The sequence below is a fragment of the Aethalodelphis obliquidens genome, unplaced genomic scaffold (assembly GCF_003676395.1).
Source record: "Aethalodelphis obliquidens isolate GAN/ISIS:26980383/991018 unplaced genomic scaffold, ASM367639v1 scaffold69, whole genome shotgun sequence".
NCBI classification, from domain to species: domain Eukaryota; kingdom Metazoa; phylum Chordata; class Mammalia; order Artiodactyla; family Delphinidae; genus Aethalodelphis; species Aethalodelphis obliquidens.
This window is the reverse complement of record NW_020838013.1, coordinates 3,879,923-3,900,211: the sequence shown is the minus strand read 5'-3', so window position 1 is coordinate 3,900,211 and position 20,289 is coordinate 3,879,923. Positions and strand designations below refer to the sequence as shown.

At 51.6% G+C, this 20,289-nt stretch overlaps 2 protein-coding genes across 9 annotated transcripts in view; both read right to left on the bottom strand.

The window, feature by feature from the left end:
- The window catches only part of DPP3 (dipeptidyl peptidase 3), a 34,456-nt gene extending 27,215 nt beyond the window's left edge, over window positions 1-7,241 (bottom strand). For 2 of the 5 annotated variants that reach the window (XM_027090751.1, XM_027090752.1), the window contains exon 1: window positions 5,690-5,967. In XM_027090751.1, the coding sequence (XP_026946552.1) occupies window positions 5,690-5,959 (270 nt within the window). In that variant the 5' untranslated portion in view covers window positions 5,960-5,967. Of the gene's footprint in view, window positions 1-5,689; window positions 5,968-7,155 lie in introns of those variants that run through there. The other 3 variants (XM_027090749.1, XM_027090748.1, XM_027090753.1) reach the window with 3 other exon arrangements.
- A 3,674-nt stretch (window positions 7,242-10,915) lies between these two features.
- On the bottom strand, window positions 10,916-19,870 carry PELI3 (pellino E3 ubiquitin protein ligase family member 3). 4 transcript variants are annotated; one of them, XM_027090777.1, is made up of 8 exons: window positions 19,672-19,861; window positions 18,378-18,530; window positions 17,766-17,837; window positions 15,535-15,664; window positions 14,838-14,939; window positions 13,848-14,042; window positions 13,342-13,530; window positions 10,916-11,935 (listed from the first exon to the last, which is right to left on the bottom strand). In XM_027090777.1, exons 2-8 carry the CDS (start codon window positions 18,527-18,529, stop codon window positions 11,366-11,368), a joined length of 1,410 nt encoding a protein of 469 aa, XP_026946578.1. In that variant the 5' UTR covers window position 18,530; window positions 19,672-19,861; the 3' UTR covers window positions 10,916-11,365. The 4 variants fall into 4 exon arrangements, with proteins under 4 accessions (XP_026946578.1, XP_026946580.1, XP_026946579.1 ...); XM_027090779.1 differs by lacking the exon at window positions 13,342-13,530 and having other exon boundaries at window positions 19,672-19,870; XM_027090778.1 differs by lacking the exon at window positions 17,766-17,837 and having other exon boundaries at window positions 19,672-19,860.
- Between the last annotated feature and the right edge of the window lie 419 nt (window positions 19,871-20,289).

The window sequence follows — 20,289 nt, the reverse complement described above, 5'->3', positions numbered from 1 at the left end:
GGCATGTGGGATCTTCCGGGACCAGGGCTTGAACCTGTGTCCCCTGCATCAGCAGGCGGATTCTTAACCACTGCGCCACCAGGGAAGCCCCAGAACACTGTCTTGATTACTGTAACTTTATAGTAAGTCTTGAACTAGAGTACTATCAGTCCTCCAACTTTGTTCTTCTGCTTCATTATTGTGTTGGCTATTCTGAGTCTTTTGCCTCACCCTATTAACTTTAGAATCAGTTTGCCGGTATCCACAAAACAACTTGCTGGGATTTTGACTGGGATTGCATTGAATTTATAGATCAAGTTGGGAAGGAGTGACATCTTGACAATATTGAATCTTTCTATGCACAAACATGGAATTTCTCTCCATTTATTTAGTTCTTCTTTGATATTTTTCATCAGAGTTTTGTAGTTTTCCTCATATAAGTCTTGCACACATTTTGTTGGATTTACGACTAAGTATTTCAACATTTTTGAGTGCTATTGTAAATGGAATTCTGTTTTAAATTTCAAATTCTACTTGTTCATTGCTGGAATATAGGAAAGCAATTGGCTTTTGTGTATTAACTTTGCATCCTACAAACTTGCTATAATCACTTATGAGTTCTAAGAGTTTTGGGTTGATTCTTTCAGATTTTCTACATAGACAATCATGTCATCTGTGAACAAAGACAGTATTATGTCTTCCTTCACAATCTGTGTACCTGTTATTTCTTTTTCTTGTCTTATTGCATTAGCTAGGACTTCCAGTACAATGTTAAAAAGTAGTGGTGAGAGGGGACATCCTTGCCTTATTCCTGATGTTAGTGGGAAAGTTTTTCACCACTAAATATGATGTTAGCTGTAAGATTTCTGGTTTTCTGACAGTTTTTATCATGAATGGGTGTTGGATTTTGCCAAATGCTCCTTCTGCATCTATTGATATGATCGTGTGATTTTTCTTCTCTAGCCTATTGATGTGATGATTTACATTTATTGATTTCTGAATGTTGAACCAGATTGGCAGGATAAATCCTACTTGGTCATGGTACATGATTCTTTTTATATGTTCTTGGATTCAATTTACTAACATTTTATTGAGGATTTTTGCATCTATGCTCATGAGACATATTGGTCTGTAGTTTTCTTTTCTTTCATTGTAATTTTTGTCTGATTTTGGTTTTAGGGTAATACTGGCCTCACAGAATGAGTTAGAAATTATTCCCTCTGCTTTTCTCTTCTGAAAGAGATTGTAGAGAATTGGTATGTTTAGTACCAATTAAGTTAGTACTACTAACTTAAATGTTTAGTAGTGAACCTATATTGGCTTGATGTTTTCTGTTTTAGAAGGTTGTTTATTAATTATTGATTCTATTTCTTTAATAGATATAGGCCTATGTAGATTATCTATTTCTTCTTGTGTGAGTTTTGGCAGATTATGTCTTTCAAGGAATTGGTCCATTTCATATAGGTTATCAAATTTGGGGGCATAAAATTTTTCATAGTATTCCTTGATTATCATTTGAATGCCCATGGATCTGTAGTGATGTCCCTTCTTTCATTTCTGATATCAGCAGTTTGCGACCTCTCACTTCTTTTCTTAGTTAACCTGGCTAGAGGTTTATCGATTGCTATGATCTGAATGTTTGTGTCCCTCCAAAATCAGTATGTTGAAACCTAACCTCCAAGGCCATGGTATTAGGAGATGGGGCCTTTGGGAGGAGATTAGATCATGAGGGAATAGCCCTCCTCATTGAGATTAGTGCCCCTACAAAAGAGATCCCAGAGAGCCAGCTCAAATGATCCATCATGTGAAATCACAGTGAGAAGTCAGCAGTCTGCAACCCAGAAGAGGGCTTTCACCAGAACCCAACCATGCTGGCACCTGTCTTCCATTCTTTTTCTGCCTTCTGTGGTTTTAACTGAGCGTTTTATATGATTCCATTTTCTCTCCTTTCTTAGCATATCAGTTGTACTTCTTTTTCTAGTTTTTTCAGTGGTTGAGTTTGCAATATACATTTACAACTAATTCAAGTCCACTTCATGGGCAGTTTGAGTACCTTATAATAACAAAAGGATCCTAATTCTTGCCTCCTTTCCCTCATATCACTTCTGTCATTCATTTCACTTCTACATAAGCATATACATACATGTACACATAAGCACACATAGTTGGATATATTGCTGCTATTATTATTTTGGACAAACTGTTATCTCTGAGATCAATTAAGAATAAGAAAAATAAAAGGTTTTATTTTACCTTCACTTATTCCTTCTCCAGTGCCTTTCCTTTTTTTACTGTACATCTGAGTTTCTGACCTATATCATTTTCCTTCTCTCTAAAGAACTTTTATCATTTCCTGCAAAGCAGATCTATTGGCAACACATTCCCTCAATTTTTGTTTGTCTGAGAAAGTCTTTATTTCCACTTTACTTTTGAAGGATAATTTCACAGGGTACAGAATTCTAGGTTGGTGGCTTTTTATCTCAACACTGTAAATATTTCAGCCCACTCTTCTTGCTTGCATGATTTCTGAAAGGTCAGATGTAATTCTTCTCTTTGTTCCTCTGTAGATAATTTTTCCTTCTGGGTTCTTTCAGGACTTTTTCTTTCTCTTTGATTTTCTGTAGTTTAAACATGATATGCCTACATGTAGGTTTTGTTTGTTTTTCTTTTTTGTTTTGCACTTACTATCCTACTTGGTGTTCTCTGAACTTCCTGGATCTGTGGTTTGGTATCTGACATCAATTTGGGGAAATTCTCAGTCATTATTATTTCAGATATTTCTTCTGTTTCTTTCTTTCTTCTTCTGGTTTTACCACTATATATATGTTACACTGCTTATAGTTGTCCCAGTTCTTAGATATCTTATTCTGTTTTCTTCAGTCTTTTTTCTTTGCTTTTCAGTTTCGGAGGTTTTTATTGAGATACCCTCAAGCTCAGAGATTCTTTCCTCTGCTATGTCAAGTCTACTAATAAGCCCACCAAATGTGTCCTTCACTTCTATTAGTGTTTTTTTGATCTCTAGCACTTTTTGGATCTTTGTTGGAATTTCCATCTCTCTGCCTACATTGCCCATCTGTTCTTTTTTTTTAATTGAAGTATAGTTAATTTACAATATTGTGTTAGTTTCAAGTATACAGCAAAATGATTCAGATATATATATGTATATATCTATATATGGATTTTTTGGGGGGTTTTTTTGCGGTATGTGGGCCTCTCACTGCTGTGGCCTCTCCCATTGCGCAGCACAGGCTCCGGACGTGCAGGCTCCGCAGCCATGGCTCACGGGCCCAGCCGCTCCACGGCATGTGGGATCTTCCCAGACCGGGGCACGAACCGTGTCCCCTGCATCAGCAGGTGGACTCTCAACCACTGCGCCACCAGGGAAGCCCTATATATGTATTCTTGTTCAGATTCTTTTCTATTATAGGTTATTACAAGATACTGAGTATAGTTCCCTGTGCTATACAATAGGTCCTTGTTGTTTACCTATTTTATATATAGTAGTGTATATATGTTAATCCCAAACTGCCCATCTGTTCTTGCATGCTGTTTACTTTATCCATTAGCACCCTTAGAATATTAGTCATAGTTGTTTTAATTCCTGGTCTGATAAGTCCAACATCCCTGCCATATCTGAGTCTGGTTCTGATACTTGCTCTGTCTCTTCAAGCTGTGTTTTTTGCCTTTAAGAATGTTTTGGAATTTTTTTCTTGATAGCCAGACATGATGTGCTAGGTAAAAGGAACTGTCATAAATAGGCCTTTATTAAGGTGATGGTAAGGTGTGGGGGCAGGGGAAGCATTCTAGAATCCCATGATTAGGTCTCAGTCCTTTAGTGTGCCTTTGCTGCTGGACTATGAACTTCACATGTGCTTCTCAGTCCCATGTTCCCACCACTCCTCTTAGGTGGGACAGATGGTCAGAGCTATGGAGCTGGGTATTTCCCTTCTTCCAGATCAGTTAGGCTCTGATAAAACCCTAGCAGGTTTGGTTCTGGTTAAACAGTTTTTCCTGAGGGCAGACTGTGTTAGGAAGAACAGAATGTTCTAGCATATTTCAAAAATGGTTCCTTTTCCTCTCCTCCTGTGAGGAGCATGAGGGACATTTTCTCTGAAATTCATTATGAGAACCAGGTCAAGCTCCTGGATGTAAAATCCCCCAAACTGTGGGCCCCCCTTATGACTGGGTCCCCTTGGAGTTTTTAACTCTTAGAATTGTCCACATTGAGCCTCCAGCAATTCGTCAGTTACAGTTCAGGTTTTCCTACCCCAGCACTGGTTCTGTGGAGGTTTCTGCTCGTGAATTTTTGCTCTGGTAAGTTGTGATTCTCTGTACCTGCCTGTCTGTCTCTCCAATTTTGGGGGCAGCAGTTTGCCCTGTGACCTCACTTCTCTTAAGGATCTAAGAAGAGTTGTTGATTTTTCAATTTCTTCAGCTTCCTTACATGCCAGACCAGACTGGGAGTCAAGGGTTTTTTTTTTTCTTCATTTAAGCCAATTTGAGGTGGGTTTCTGTTACTTACAAACAAAAGAATCCCACTGAAAATAATGAATACTTGGGTAGCACTTTTCCATTAATAAGTACTTCCCCAGCTATTAGCTCTTTTAATGAGTAAATCAAGGCCTAGAGACGGGATGTGATTACTTACAGTTTAAAAAAACGTAGAAGAAACAGCCTGGGCCTCAGCGCAGAGATAAGCAATCCAATCCCTTTATTTTACATATAGAAAGACAGACCATATCCTCATACATTCTTGGTGAAGCTTTTTCAGATGATGATTTAACAGCACCAATCAATTGCCAATGTACAGAGCCTTTGACCCAGCAATTCTACTTCTACAAATAGATCCTACTCACACATGTGCATAAGTATGCTCATCGTGGTATTGTTTGTAAGAAGAGTAGAGAAAAACCTAAATGTCCATCAATAAAGAAAAGATTAAATTGATTATAGTGTACATTGCTGTGGAATGCTTCACAGCCAATAAAAAAGAATGAGGTGGATTTATACGTACCCCATGTAAGTTCTCCAAGACATGGTGTTCAGTGAAAAAAGCAGAACTCATAGAATACATAGAATGTGATCTCATATGTAAAAGAGAAAATAAGGAACTAATACATGTGCATATGTACATGTACAGGTATGCAATACAGGCAGAGGACTGAAAAGGTTATATATCCCACCATCTTCAGTGGTTACCTCTGGGGAGGACACTGAGAACAAATGATCTTTTTGTTTTGTTTTGTGTCTTTCTGCATTTCTGTAATGCATTAAGAATGCATTAATGTATTCCTTGGCCAACAGACCCACAGACAGACAAAAACAAGGGGACAGGCAGAACATTCTGCCCAGGGACACACAACACGGTAGAGGAAGATATGGTCAGAACACAGACCTCCTGATTCCTACACTGGACTCATTCCTCTACCGCCTCCGAACCTCCACAGCTGTTTCCTTTACTCCACAGCCCTTGTTATAATCACAGCAGCCACCACTTATCTTGGCATCAGGTTGCTACAACCCTAAGACGTACAGACTATCCTCACGCATATCTTGCAGATGAGAAGACTGAAGCTCCAGGAGGGGATGTCCCTGTGTTTGAAACCTTTCGTCTAATGCAAAGAGACAGAAAGTCCTTTGTACCCCTGCTTCCTGGCCCCTCACACCCAGAAGCCACTCAGGAAATGCAGGTTGGCCTGAGAGAACTGACCTGATATTCCTCTTCGGTAAGGCCCTCAGCCAGGGCATGCTGGCGCAGCTGGTCGGGGTCCTGCGCACGGAAGAGGCGGCTGAGCAAGGCATAGATGTAGGGGGCCTCAGGGGAGGTCTGCAGCAGCACGGCCAGGCCTCCATACCAGGCAGCCCGTGACAGGTGGTGGGCATAGAGGCGCTCTGTGGGTAACAGCAAGCGGAAGGCCTCGCGGCAGTCCAGGCTAGACACGCCGATGTCATTGGGGAGGATGTACTGGGTGTCCGCCATGGGCCCTGCTGAGAACCATCACCATGATCACAGCCATCATTTATCGCACGCCAACTGCACACCTGACTCTGCACTCTCACAGTCTGATTTAATCCTCTCCAAAGTCCATGAGGAAGGGAATACCACTGTACCCATGCACCAGATATGCTAACTGAGGCTCAGTGACGGTTAGGTGACTCACCCAAGGAGATTACAAAATATTCTGGTAGGCAATGTTTGACCCATGGCCTCTCAAACTTAAAGACTGAATCCAACTACCTAGTATTACAGTTGGGGAAACATGTCCAGAGAGGCTAGAGCTTTGCCTAATAACACAAGGGAGAGGTCAGAAGCAGAGATCCGCATCTCTGGACTCCCAGCCCCAGGCCTCATTCCTCCCCTCCTCCTTCTCTGACCTCCTAGCCTCCTCCTTCAGAATCATCCTGCAGGTTCTTCAATTCTGCCCACCACTGTGCTCATAAGGACAAAGTCCCAGTTGGAAGACCCAGGTTCCAATCCTGGCTCAGCCCCAGACTCCTAATATCAAGTCAATTGTTTTACTTTTCTGCCCCTCCATTACAGCCTCTGTAAGATGAGATTGATAGTAACCCCAGCCTCACCAGGTGGGTATGCAAATTAGATGAGGTCACGAGGTCACAAGGTCACCCCTATCGAATGGAATGTACCTACAGCAGTAAATGATTTTCCCTGAACTCTTCCTCTCTCACTGATCCCAGGATCTGTCCCACCCTCACCCCTCTGCCTTTTCTTCGGTCCTCCGTTCTCCTGTCCTCTCCCTGTACTGAGCCAGGGGAGCTACCCTAGCTACAGAAATTCAGAGTTGGGAGAAAACTCATTTTACAGTTAGGGAGATTGAGGCCAAGCAACTTACCGAAGGTCTCACTGCCCGGTTGGGATCCGGGTGTCTCCCAACCCAGAGTATACTCCACAAAGCCCTCTCTTACTAGGAATGAGTTTCCAACCTCCCCCGCCCCTCCCGATGCTGCTCCCCAATAGCACAATCCCCTGGGCTGTAAAAGGAGTGTTAACCCTTTGCTGCCTGGAGCATTCCTTGGCCTCGGGGCCGCGATGAATTTGGCAGGGGTACGGGATGGGGGGCAGAAAGAGAATGATCTTGCGCTCGGCCCAGACTCGCCCTGTCCCCCGAGGATGACACATTGTGACCCTGAATCCCGGGGCGCCGCGCCTCACCTCACCTGCAGCAGCTGCTCCGATCGCAAACTCACTTCCTGCTTCCGGCTCCCCCCCATTCATTGGGGCTCCGCGAACTCCGCCCCCACCAGCCAATTGCCGGGCCTCGGGGTCCGGACGGGCATCGCCTTCAGCCAATAGGCGCGCCGAGGCGAGCTTCGCCGGCATGCCGGCTCCCCGCCCCAGGCACCACGGCGTCGTAAGCAGAACGGCCCCTGTGGCCTTGGCCTTTTGTCGGCAGGTGGCGCCCGCGCGGGGGTCAGGAACCTCAGTGGCCTGGCCGGTGGTGGCCTAGTTCCGGCAGACGGGGCTGGCAAGGGACCCCGAGTCCAGGCGGGGCGGCGTAGCTGTCGCGGACAGAGCACCAGGGATTACCCCCCCACAGTCCTGACCTCCGCTCTCCTTTGGGGTTTCTCCCAGTCCCCCAAGCTCAGTTTTGTATGGGGGAACCTGCACCGTGGGAGTGATGTGGTCCTTCCTCGGTGGAGTCGAGGGCCAGGGGGCGGAGACTCTTCAGAGACTGCAAAACCCTTCGCGCAGGGAATCGAGGCTACAGGTGAGCGGGCTCCTGCCAGGGCTGACATGGTCCTACCGTGTGGGGGGCGCGGAGAAACGCCCCCAAGTACTTCCCTGCACCGCTACCGACTTACCGTGGGCCTGATGGGGGCTGCAGCGGAGTATCTTCGAGCCTCAGTTTCCTCAGCACAAAGGGGCGAGGGGCCTGGCAGTTCCCTGGTGCTTGCCGGGTGCCTGACGGATGAGAAAGCCGCCTGTGACCCCAAAAGGCTGCCCAGGGCAGAGCCGAGCCTTGGATGTCTGGAGAGACTCACAGGAGGATGGCCTGGGCGGGGAATGGCATGTGGAAGGGCCAAGCGCCCAGCCTGGGCGACGTGGGGAACATGGTGAGGGTCCCAAGTCAGAGGTGGGGCAGAGCCAGGCCATCTACGGTCCAGTCAGGCCTCCCCTGCCTACTGGCTGTGTGTCCTTGAGTGGGACACTTTACCTCTCTGAGTCTTGGCTTCCTCAGCCAGAGAACCAGGCTAAAAATCGTCTTTACTCGGAGGGATGTTGTAGGCTTGAGTGAAGTGTTGACAGGGTAGTGCTGCCCCCTAGTGTTGTGCAGAGAGGGGTGGAAGAGAGGGGATACCCTTCTTGCCAGCCTTGGCCACACCTGTGTCTCAGCCCAGAGCAGCAGCTACCCACGAGTGGCACCAGTTTCTCATTCACAAAAAGTGCCCAAGGCCCTGCTTGGCACAGTGGTGTGAACTGTTGACTCTGATGGTGATTTTCATTGTAGGGAGGAGCTCAATAAATTGGTCTGTGTCCTTAGAAAATCACTTTTCTTCCCTGTGCCTCGATTTTCATTGTCTTTAACATGCGTGTAAAGTCTTCCTTGACTTGGGAGAGGTTGAAATGTACACAGATAAAGAAGGAAGTGCCTTCCATGGACACCAGTGGGCAGCTCAGGCCAAGGAAAGATCCCAGTACTCCTGGGAAACCCCCAACCGAGCTGCATTTTTATCTTCACAGCTAATATGAGCACTTCCTGAGGGTCTGTGCTAGCAGCTTGACATGGAGGATCCCATTTAATTCTTGCAGAAACCCTGAGATAGGATATCATTTTACCTGTTGCACATATGGGGAAATGGAGGCTGATGGATTCATTGACTTCCCTAAGGCCACCCAGGAAGTCCTCAGGTGTCCCTGAACTGGGGTCTAGCCTTCCACCACATTGTCCCCTCCACCTGTCCCAACACACACACACACACACACACACACACACACACACACACACACACACACACACACACAGTGTCACATGCAGCAGTCTAATCCCTGGAGTCATGACCATCCCCAACCTTGGCTCTTGCCCATGGGAATGAAGAAGGTGAGGAAGTAATATTAAGTACATACTATGTTACAGGTGTCCTCCATACATTCACAACCACCTGGCAACATAGGGACTGTTATTCCATTTAACAGCTAAGGAGACTGAGGCTCCAAGAGTTGGAAAGGGGTAGAGCTGAACCAAGACCAGGGCTGTCTGACCCCCTCCACCAACACCTCTGAGTTCTCCCTCGTGTGGCACGTGTGCCTTTTGCTTGCCTCTCCTCCTAGAGAGTCTGAGGTTCCCTGATAGAAATGGCATGGGAGTGTTCCCCTGTTTGGTTCTCAAAAGAGTGAGAAGAGAGGAACTGGAAAGAGTTGGATTCTTACTGCTCTGGCTGTGTGTGTGTGTAGTTGCAATGCTCCCAAGTCCACCCCAGCATCCCCATCTGGTCTCCCCCTCTGTGACAGTGTGATGCTCTAGTAGCAAGAGTCTGATCACCTCCTCTCACCACCAGCAAGTGCCCTCTCTCCTCTCAACAGTCCCCGGTCTGGTCTCTGTGGCTCCAGCCCACCGTGTGGATTAGGGCAGGTCCCTCCCCTTGGAATCTGTACTCCCTAAGGCTCTGTCTTCCACTGGGGATGATGCCCAGGTCAGGCTGGTACTCAGAGCCTCTTCTTCAGATTTTTATATTTCCAGAACCTCCATCTACCTGTCTTTCCAACTTGCTTGCCCCAGGAAAGCTCTGGGGCAATCCCAGCAGCACCCCGAGCTTGCCTTGGCTCTCAGGAAGAGGCGACACTTAGCCAAGATGAATAGGGATCCAGTTCAGACTTGGCCTCTATGGCAACCAAGGCCCACCAGACCCCAGCCCAACATTCCCAGCCTTCATTCCTCTTTTCTGCCTCCTCCACACCCACCTCATTGGTCATCAAGCATTTTCCCTGCCACACCTTTGCCCATGCTGTTCCCCTTACCTGGGTTGCCCTCCAGACCCCTCCATCCCTGTCCAAGGAAAGCAGCCCAGTGTGATGGGGAGAGGGCAGGCTCTGAGGCTAGGCAGTCAGCTGCGGATTCGAATCTGACTTGGCCACTTTCCAGCTGTGTGACTTGGAGCATGTGTTTTAATCTCCCTGTAAACAGAAATGGTAACACCTCCCTCCCTGGGTTACTGGGAGGATTAAATAATAAAACCTCTGAGAAGCAGAGCCTGGTGCCTGGTGAGTGCTCAGTGAACATAGTTATTATTACCATTAGCACAGTGCAGGGCACACGGTGGGCATTCGGTGATGGTAGCCCTTGTGTCACAGCCAACACTCTGGAACCACGAGTCCTCTCCCCGCCCCCCCGCCCCTGCTCAACTCCTGACTGTCCAGAAATGAGAATCGGAACTTTCACCCAGCATCTTCCCTGTCAGCATGGCGCCAGCATCTCGTTCCAGCCACCTTTCTGCCCTCTGAAGCGCATGCTCCAGCCACTCTGAACCTCTCACTCAGTTCCCTGCATACTTACACCTGAGCCTGTGCTCGGCCTCCCTTCTGCCTTAAGTACCCCCCCACCACTTCCTGTGGATCCTTCCTGTGGGGATTCCCAGCAGTCCAACGAGGCGGAGCCCTTATGCGCCTCCTCAGCGAAGCCTCTCTCACTCCTCACTTTTCTACCCTCCAGTGAGACCAGCTTCACAGCTCCTGGTGATTCTCTGATCCCAGCACACAGGAAGCCATGCTGTCCTTCAGTAATTGGTCTGTCATCCACTAGGCTGTGAACTCTACCAGGCAGGGAACCAGGTCTGACTGTCTCTGTCTCTGTGTCCCCAGATCCCACTTGGCAAGGAGTCCTGCCCACAGTAGGTATCCGCAGATGTCGGTCCCAGCCTGCTGCCCACCCGGCACTCCCTTAGGGGCTGGAGGCGTTGCACACATGCAGGACACGAGGGATTTGTGAGGGCAGCTGAGCAGCAAGGTTTATAGAGGAACCCAGGGCAGCAGCAGGGTGATTATCTGGAACTGGGTCGGCAGGCTCAGGGCACAGCCAGCCTAAGCTGGGGGTCAGGGGCCCATGGCCCCTTCATTCCTCCAGGGGCACAGTGTAGGTGGCATGATGTGGGATGCCCCAGGAAGGGCCAGGGCGTAGGGGTGAGCCTCCCTCCATCAGCCCGGGACAGAGCTGGTGCTGAGGGCCCCATCATTCTGACCAAGGTAGGGGTCCCAGAGACCCCCCTTTAGAGCCAGAGTTAAGAGGGGAAGGGCACCATCCATCCAACCCGTCCATCTGGTGTGGCGATGTGCCAGCAGGTAGAGTCCCACATGCAGAGCTCCCTCTGGGCTGCAGGAGGTGGGGGACCTGGGTGGGCAGGTGGGCGCAGCAGCAGGGGGCCCCCAGGGAGCCTAGTCCAGCGGCCCCTGGAAAATGAGGCGGACACAGCCATGCTCGCCGGTGAGCCAGGTCCCGCAAAAGGGACAAGCAGCGTGGAAAGCGTGGGTGCCATGGGGCAGTGGCGTCTGAGCCCAGTAGCGGGCAGTCTTCTCAGAGCAGACGTGGCCACAAGGTGCGAAGGCGTGGCTGGGCGGCCCGGGGTCCAGGCAGAGGCCGGCCTCCTGGCCGAGCCACAGGGGCACGTAGGGCCCCACGAGGCGGCAGAGAGGACACTCGCGCTCCTGGGGGCCCCGCTCGCGTCGGCAGCCCCAGCCGTGGTAGCCGTGGACGTGGCCACAGCGGACGTAGACCCAGGGCTGCTGCTTGTCAGGTGCCGTGCGGCCACGGGCCGGGCTGGGGAAGGCGAGGGTGCTGAGGCCCACGGGACACTGGGGCCGTGCTGCATTCGCCTCCTGCCTCTGGGCCTCCAGCTGCTTCAGCGTGGGCGCCCGCAGCAGCCCCGCCGGCGTGCGCCACAGCAGCGTAGCTCCACACAGGTCAATGAGGGAGCCGTCCTGCAGCACGTTGGACTCGTTTTCCACCTGCAAGGGCAGCAGAAGAGCCTTATTGCCCAAGAGGCTCCTGAACCCCCTGCCACTGGGCCGCCGTGACCCCAGTCAAGCCACCCATCCATCCCACTGAACCTCCCTAGAGAGAGCACTCTGGACCCGTGGGGCTGGCTGGGGCAGAGGAGGGGGTTGAACTGGGGCAGAGGAGGGGGGAGGGTGGGGGCAGAGCAGCAGAAAAGACTGAGAAGCCACGTGGGAGGGGAGGCAAGTGGTCCCAGGCAGACACTGTCTGAAAAAACAGCAACAACAAAAAACACCCAGGCAGGCACCATTCCTTACACTCAGTGGAACGTGGGCCTTGGTCACCTCATCTGTCAAATCAGAAGGCCTGGACCAAAATGGGAGTTTTCTAAAACATTTTCCCAGGCTCTCCCCTAATGGCAGAGGCCAGAAACTCCTCTGTCCAAAACGCTGGGGACTTAGCCCAAAGCAGGGGTCCTAAGGGTTGAGGTTAAAAGCAAGGACTCTGGCACTAGATCGTCGGGGTGTGAATGCTGGCCTCAGCACTGACTAACTCTGTGTCCCTGGTCAAGTAACTTATCCTCTCTGTGTCTTAATTTCCTTATCCTCAAGATGGATTTTACTTCCCTGTATAGCAAGTGGTTTTCATGAATCAATGTAAACACTTGGAACGGTGCCCAGAACATAGTAGGTGCTCAATAAGTGTGTCCTAGTGAAACGTTCAAAAGCATAATTTTAAAAAGTAATGTTTCCCCAGATCTCCCAATAGAATTGATGCTCTGGAAAGATAAGCCATGCTTTTTCTCGAGGTTTGGCATCTCCTTGCCCGAGGTGCTCCTACCTAGGAAAAGCTCTGCGTGGCCCATTTGAGGATCTTCGCCACATGACGTTGGGCAAAGCCCCTATGTCTCTCTAGGACTCTCCCAGCCCCTAGCATTAGTTCTCTGGTCTGTACCACATGGAGCGTTCACTGTCACCTGTGTCAGAACTACTCCAAGGCCCTTTCCTGCTGGGAGAGAATAAAGCTAAACCCGTGTGAACGTGACAGACATGTTACAAACTGCCAACATTTCAGGCTACAAACTGCTCACACACAGGCCAAGTGTCACCCTCATAGGAGGGTGTGAATTTTTCAGCTGCTGGCATCCTCAAAGCCACTTGGTACTGCACGGTGTGTTTGTGTGGGTGCCACTTCACATCACCCCAGGGACCTCCGGCAGTATGTGGGCTACACTTGGAGATGCTGGTCTGTTCCTCTCTGTGGTGCAAGTGGCACGTGCCCCCAGATGGACCCTGTTGGGGATCCCTTGTGCAGCAGGACTGGAGATCATCTGTCCTGGCTTGGGAAGGGGGAAGGGGAGATTGGGAGGACCCAGGAAGGATGAGGGGGTGGGGAGGAGGGTGGACAGGCCACCTACCAGCTTCCCCCGCTGCTGTGCCGAGCGGCTGTCCCTCAGAGTATATACATTCCCACAGACCGAGATCTCCCGCCAGACACCCGGGGCCGAGTCCTCAGAGAAGCCGCCTGCTGGGTGCATCACCAGGACCCCGTTGGTGGTTAAGCCGTCCATCAGGCCGTCAGGGGTCCGCCATTTGGCTGCCCGCTCCTGGGACCACACGTGGGATCAGATCACATCCCCGAGTGGCCCCCAGCAGGCTGCGAGCCAGGAGTGCTGCCCCTCTACCCTCGAGCTCAGAGGTGGCCCGGAGAGGACTAGAATTGGTGCTGTGTGACCTTGGGCGTCACCTGACCTCTCTGAGCCTCGCTTTGCTCATTTGTTAAGTAGGGTTGCTAATCCCCGCATAGGTCATGGTTATGATTACTGCAGGCTGGTCCATCACCCCAGGATGCTGCCCCTCCCCAGCCTACCCCTTGGCTCACTCTCAGATGTAGTGCTGGTCCCTGCCCGGGGGGCTCACTCACTCCAAGGAAGATGTTGCTGGAGGCGTCGAAGCCAGCGGCATAGATGCGGGCGGTATAGGGCGGCCGGCGGTCACAGAGGATGCGACAGGCATAGCGGGAGATGGTGCTCTGGGCAGAGGGGCCCTCGGCAGCCCCTCCTCCAGGGGACGTGTCTGTTACCACAAAGTCGATCATGTTCTCCGTGGAGCGGCCAATCTGTGAGGGAGGGGAGGGCAGGCACAGGAATGCTGTGTGCACAGGTCAGTCCTGCGGGCTTCCCATCCCAGGGTTCCCAGCAGCTGCTCTGTGCAGGGTCACCAAACAAGGAGGAGACAGCACCATCCCAGCTCCCTGGGGGTCTCCACATCCAATCACTGGTGTCTATGTTTCTCCTTCTCTGTCTCCCCCCCAGTTCCTGGAAGCACCCCACTCAATTAAAAACTAGCTGATTTGCGGATAGAACAGTGAAAGGGTAACTGACACCCATAGTCTGGGAATGTTCAAATGTTAGTAGAAAATAGTGAATTTTTGGTAAATATTTACTATATATCATGTTAAGCATTTCGTGTGCAATATCTCAGTTAATCTTCCCAACGATGCCCTGGGGTGGGACTATAATGGGCCCCACTTTATAGATGAGGAAACCAAGGCCCAGAGAGGTTAAGCGACTCTTGCCCAAAGTCATCCAGCTACTAACTGATGGAGCTGGGAGCAGAAGCCAGGCAGTGCGACTCTCACAACACACTCTGAACTCATAAACTGTATGCCTCCCGCAGGTGGGAGTCCAGGCTTGGGTCTGAATCTTGATCCAGCCACTGACTTCCTGTGTGACTGGGAAGTCAACAACCCTCACTGGGGTGTCCTGCTTCCTCATCTGAAGAGTGATCCACTGCACTGAGGACACAAAGTACCTGCCCCGTGGCCACGAGCCACCCCCTGGAACACCTGCAGAGCTGAGTGTCCAGACCTGGTGGTAAAGTGGCCAAGGCTTGTGGAGGCACCCGACCATACCTGGAACATGTCTGTGTCACTGTCATGTGTGTACTCGACTATGACCGAGTGGCTCCGGGACAGTGTGTATGAGATGCTGTGCTGGCCACGGTTGCTCAGTGCCTGGTGACAGAAAGGAGAAGTCACTTTCCCGGGCATTTGGCCAGGAGAAGGGTTAGCCTCTAAGCCAGAAGCTGGAGCCCAAGGCCCAGTGGCCACTCCTAGGGAAGGGGCGGCTCCACCCTTTGCAGAGGGTGTATTGTGCAGTTGACACTTTACACAGGTTACCTTGTTTGATCCCTAAAGCCACCCGAAGGAGGCATGGTTATCATTCCCGATTTACAGTTGAGGGAACTGCAGCTCCAAGAGGAGAAGAAACTGGCCTAAGGTCTAACAGCTGGAAACAGCAGAGCCCGAATTCTAACCCAAACCCTCTGCAGCCAAAGACCTTTCCTTTGTCATTGCTGTGTGACTGTCACATCCCCTCTCTGAGCCTTGGCCGCCTCTAAAATGATGCAGACCACTTCCATCCAACGGATGGGGTCTGGTGGTCAAGGAAACACTGTGCAGACTGTAACACATGGCAAGGGATCTCCCACCAGCACCATTTCTCTGGGGCAGTGAGTGAAGACACAGTGGGCTCCCCTGCTCCAGCGGGGCTGTGGGCAGGTAGGACTGGGAAGACCAGCACCCAGGACTGCTAGGACAAGCTGCTTGCCTTGGACACAAGCGGTGTGGAGATGTGGTGCATGACGTCCGGCTTCACTCCATTGGCGTGTGGCCGGCGGTTCAGTGCCAGGCGGCTTCGGCGGCGGCCCTTGTCCCCACTTGCCAGACACCCATTGTAGCTGTGGATGTGAGGGATAAGAAGAAAGGGTTGCAGGGAGAGAGAGAGAAAGTGAGCCCCTGAGAGACTAGGAGGAACTGCCAACTTCTGGGCAGATCCTACCTTAATAAACAAGCCCTAGAACCACCCACAACTAGAAGACCCTACTCTATCCAATTGGTGCCTTCGGGGAGTGGGGTGGGGGTCAGAATATCCTCAAAAGGCCTTGCATCCAATTAACCAGTGTTTTCTGGATTCCTGAACCATGCCTGGCCAGGTGCCAGGTGCTGGCATGGTATAGTGACACACCACAGTCAGTTCTGTGCCCTAAGTTTTTCAAGGAACCTGGGTGCCACCTGCCATGACCCAGGCACAAGCCAAGTGTGCCCCAGGCCCAGAGACAGGAGAAGGGAATTCTGGCCCCAGGATCAGGTTTCTAAGAGAGGGGACACCATACTGGGCCTTGAAGAACTACAAAGGATTCACCTTCAGCAAACTGTCATTAATTATATCACAAGTACTACCGGAAACCAGAATGAAAGAAAAAAAACAGACCCACAATGCCACTACCTCCATATCGCCACACACATCAAATTTCTACCTTCCTTTCCAGCTCTCGTCCGGAGGGAATGATTGTGGAAGGCAAAGATGGAGTGAGTCATAACCTTGATCGCTGCCATGTACCGGAGCCTCCCGTGTTCTTGGTGCTTCGCATTATTAATTACCTAATGGAACGTGTGCAACGTCCTGCCAGGCAAGTATCTTTCTTCTCATTTTACGAATGAGGAAAATTGAGGCTCAGGGAGATAAAATGACTTGCCTGAGGTCCCAGGCTAGTCAGTGGGAAAAGTCTAGATGTGAACTCGGGTCTGTCTGACTCCAGCCTTTTCTGCAGAAGACTTTCTGTAGGAGGGCTCACCCTGAGCAAAGGCCTTGAGGCTGGAAGGGTTTGGTGAGATCACAGAGTGATGATTTGGGTGGTAAAGTGCAGCAGGGGAAAATGAACTTGGTGGGAGGGCCCTGAACACCAGGCTGAGGATTCCGGACTTTATTCCATAAGCAGTGGGGAGCCATGGAAGGTTTGGCGGCAGGAAGTGAAAAGGATGAATAGCTGGCAAATACAGCTGAGGACCACTTGAATCAGAATCTTCCCCGGCCTCACACATGGAGATTCTGATTCTGTAGGTTTGGGATGGGCCTGTCAATGGGTATTTTCCAATGTGCTCGCCAGGTGGCTCTGATGTCCAGCCAGTGTGGGGCTTCACTGCCCTGCAGAGAACAAATGGCAGTCAAGAGGGCCTGTCCCCTTGGGTCTGAGCTCTCCCTCATCAGTGGCCTCACCCTCAGCTGCAATGCCAGCTCTTCCTTTGGGACATCGAGCAGCTGCTTTTTTTTTTTTTTTTTTTGAAAGTGTGGAGTCCTAACCACTGGACCACCAGGGAATTCCGAAGCAGCTGCTTTTCTAATGCAAGCACCCCTGAGAGGGGCATCACTTTTGCCCTTGTAAGCTCTTCCCACATATGGGGGGTGGGACAGTTCAGGACACAGGCTGGGGGCTCAGACTGGCCTGGCTTAAATCCTGGCTTTCCCGCTTACCATATGACCTCTGTAAAATGGGGTTAATTTATCAGGATCTACCTCACAGGTTCATTGTGAGAACTAAAGGAGATAAAGCATTTAAAAATGCTTGGCACAGAGTTTGGCATATATATAGCAAGCCCTTGGTAAGTGTTAGCTATTATTATTATTACTGAAAAGAAAAGTACATGGCATGTACATGTCAACAAACAGTAGCCATTATTATTTCTAAATAATCATCACAATGATAACATAGCTTATCATATACTTTCTTCAGGGTAGAGAGAGAGGCCAAAAGGAGGTACAGACAGGGGAGGAAGGAGAGGAATTTTTGCCTGGGGCAAGAGCTAGGTGGGTGGTGCAGAGATCCTGGTCAGGTGAAGACCAGGAAGGGATGAGCTCTACTCAGCCACCAACTCATGTCTCTTCCTCTCTCCTGGCCTCAGTTTCCTCATCTGTAGCGTGAGGGTCAGCTGTAGCTTAGCAAAAGTTCACTAGACCTAGAGTAAAAAGCCCTGGGTCCAAATCCCAGCCCTGCCACTTACCAGCTGTGTGCCCTTGGGCCAGTCACTTCCCCTCTCTGAGCCTCGGTTTCCTCACCTCCTTCCTCACAGCATCTTTGTGAAGATTGAAATGAAATAATGTCCATGAAAGGGCTCGGCACAGGCCTGCCTCCCAGAACACTTGGTGTGTGCCAGGCACTGTCCTACGTGCTTTACAGAAATCACCTCATTCATTCCTTCCAACAACCCTCTGAGGTATTATTATTAGCATCCCTATTGGGAAATGGGAAAACAGAGGCACAGGGAAGTTAAGCAACTTGCAAGGCAGGATTTGAACCAAGCAGTTTTGCTGGAGAACCAGAGTTCTTCACCTCAGACTACACACACTAGGTGCTTTATGAAAGGCAGCTGGTGTTACTTTCTTCTGCTCAGAAACGTGGGTGGGCAGTTAGAGTTGTCTCAGTAATTTATGAAAAATGGGAAGATAAAATAATAATTATGAATTGAGGTGGTCTTGGTCAACTTTGTCTCTCAGCTGGGAAGGTGAGGAGGGACAAACAGCAGAAGGCCCTAAGTGGGGAGAGCCGGGGCCCTTGGTCTGGCTGTCCTGTGGGGTGCCTGGTGCCCCGCCCCACCTGAACCAGGGAGGCTCACCCCAGAACGATGAGTTCACCATACTTGATGGGCTCCTCCCCTGGCTGTGCATCTTCACCGGGAGAAGAGAGGACACAAGAGCCCTGGTTCTCTGGGTGCTGGAGGTCTGAGGTTCGGGGGGAGCCCACTTCAGGGTTTCCTTCCAACACCATTCTGGGCAGAGTGGGAGAGGAGAAAAAGAGCTTTGCAGCCTCCCACCCCAGCCCCTCAATGCCAGCTCCAGCCTGCTGCAGGCCACCTAGGCTAACAACAGAGTGACCTTTCACCCACTCTGTTGCTATGGCAACCACTTCACTTCTGCCTCCCCTAAACTGACAGGGTTGCTGGGATACCAGGGAAGGGAGATGGATGGGATGGAACCAAGAGGGTGGGGCTGCACAGAGGGTCAGAATATTTGGCAGGGGCAGAGGGATGGACCAACTTGGGGTGGCCAGAAGCTTCTTTTTGGCCAGGACCTCAGTCTGGGATGTGCTTGGAAGAAAGTCACCCCAGGAGTTGGGGGCCCTTACTGCTCATCCTTCACTCAGTTCCTGGGTTTGGCTCTCAGCCCCAGGACCTCTGAGTAACACTTCTGTCAGGTTTTTGGAATCTACCTGTCCATCTTAATCTTTCTGCCCCTTTGCCGGTCTAGGCCTCTGTCTGTCTGTCTGTTTTCTCAGTGACTCTCTGTCCCCGCCGCTGTCCTTTTCGCCATCTCTCTACCCACGCTCCTCCCCATCTCCGCCTGTCTGGCCACCTCTACCTCCCCATCCATCTGCCCCAGTCTCCCCATCTTGTCCTCGCCCTGCGGGCAGGCCTCTGGACCCCTCCCCGGTGCACCCCCCTCCCTCCCTCAGGTGTCAGTCTGCAGTCCCCGGGCCGCCCGGGTCTCTGGAGGCCTGTGGGGGCGGCGCTCCCCCCTCCCGCTCGGGCTGCAGCAGAGCTGGTCCCCGCAGGAAGCCTGTTTGGAAAATATCCCAGCGCAGGAGGGACTGCGCCGGGGCAGGCCGGCGCCCCGCGCCCGGGGCAGGCACAATGACAGCCCAGCACATACGCAGATACACACCCGGCGGCCCCTCCACACAAACACACGCGCTCACACACACAGTCCAGCACAACCCGAGCCCCGCGGGCAGTGCCCGGACGGGCGCAGAGTCCACCCTCGACCCGCCACAGCAGGCGCGATCGCGCAAAGAGCCACAGGCGCCCGCCCTCAGACCAAGTACCCCTGCCACCCAGACACTCAAACACGCCCCCAGCGTCCGCTGGGGCCCGCCCGGCGAAGCCCCCGCCCCCTCCGCCCCGGCGGCCTCACCTGGCCGAGCTCCGGCCTCCGCTCGGCGCCTCTCCCTCTGCGCCTCCCTCCTGCTCGGCCCTGGGGCTGCCGCGGCGGGATGGGCCCGGCCCGCGGCGGCTCCGCGCTGCCTCGTCACGGAGACACCCGGAGCCGAGGGAGGGGTACGGGCGCCAACAGCCACGCTCCGCCCCCTGTTCTTATGCCCCGCCCCATGTAAGCCCCGCCCCACTCAAGACTCCGCCCCTTGCGGCGAAGCTCTTCCCCAGTCGGCGGAGCCCCGCCCTTTCGCAGGAAACCACGCCCCTTATGTGGCCCCGACTTCGGGCCTTGGAAGCCCCGCCCACCACTCTATTTTAGGAACTCCCCCGCCCAACTTCGCCAGCTCTGTGACTCTTAGGTAGTCTACGAGACCCCTCCCCCAGTTTGGGCTCCCCTGACCCCGCCCTCATTTCTGGGGACTCCCGAGTTCTCCTTGAGACCCTGGCGCCCCCTCCCCCACCGCGGTCTAGGACCTTCCCACTGGGCTGGAGGCCCCTTTCCCCACCTTAGGCCAGGGACTCTCCACCTCCTGCCCGAGAACTCGCCTCCCAGATGGGGAAGCTGCGGAATTAGAGGAGAGAGGCAGGGGCGGGAAGG

Coding starts and splice junctions, on each gene's coding strand:
- PELI3 (XM_027090777.1), bottom strand. CDS start 18,529: ATGGTGTTGGAAGGAAACCCTGAAGTGGGCTCCCCCCGAACCTCAGAC. Junction 14,043..14,837: donor GTGACACAGACATGTTCCAG/GTATGGTCGGGT, acceptor CCTCCCTCACAG/ATTGGCCGCTCCACGGAGAA. Junction 13,531..13,847: donor CCAGCAACATCTTCCTTGGA/GTGAGTGAGCCC, acceptor GTGTGGTCCCAG/GAGCGGGCAGCCAAATGGCG.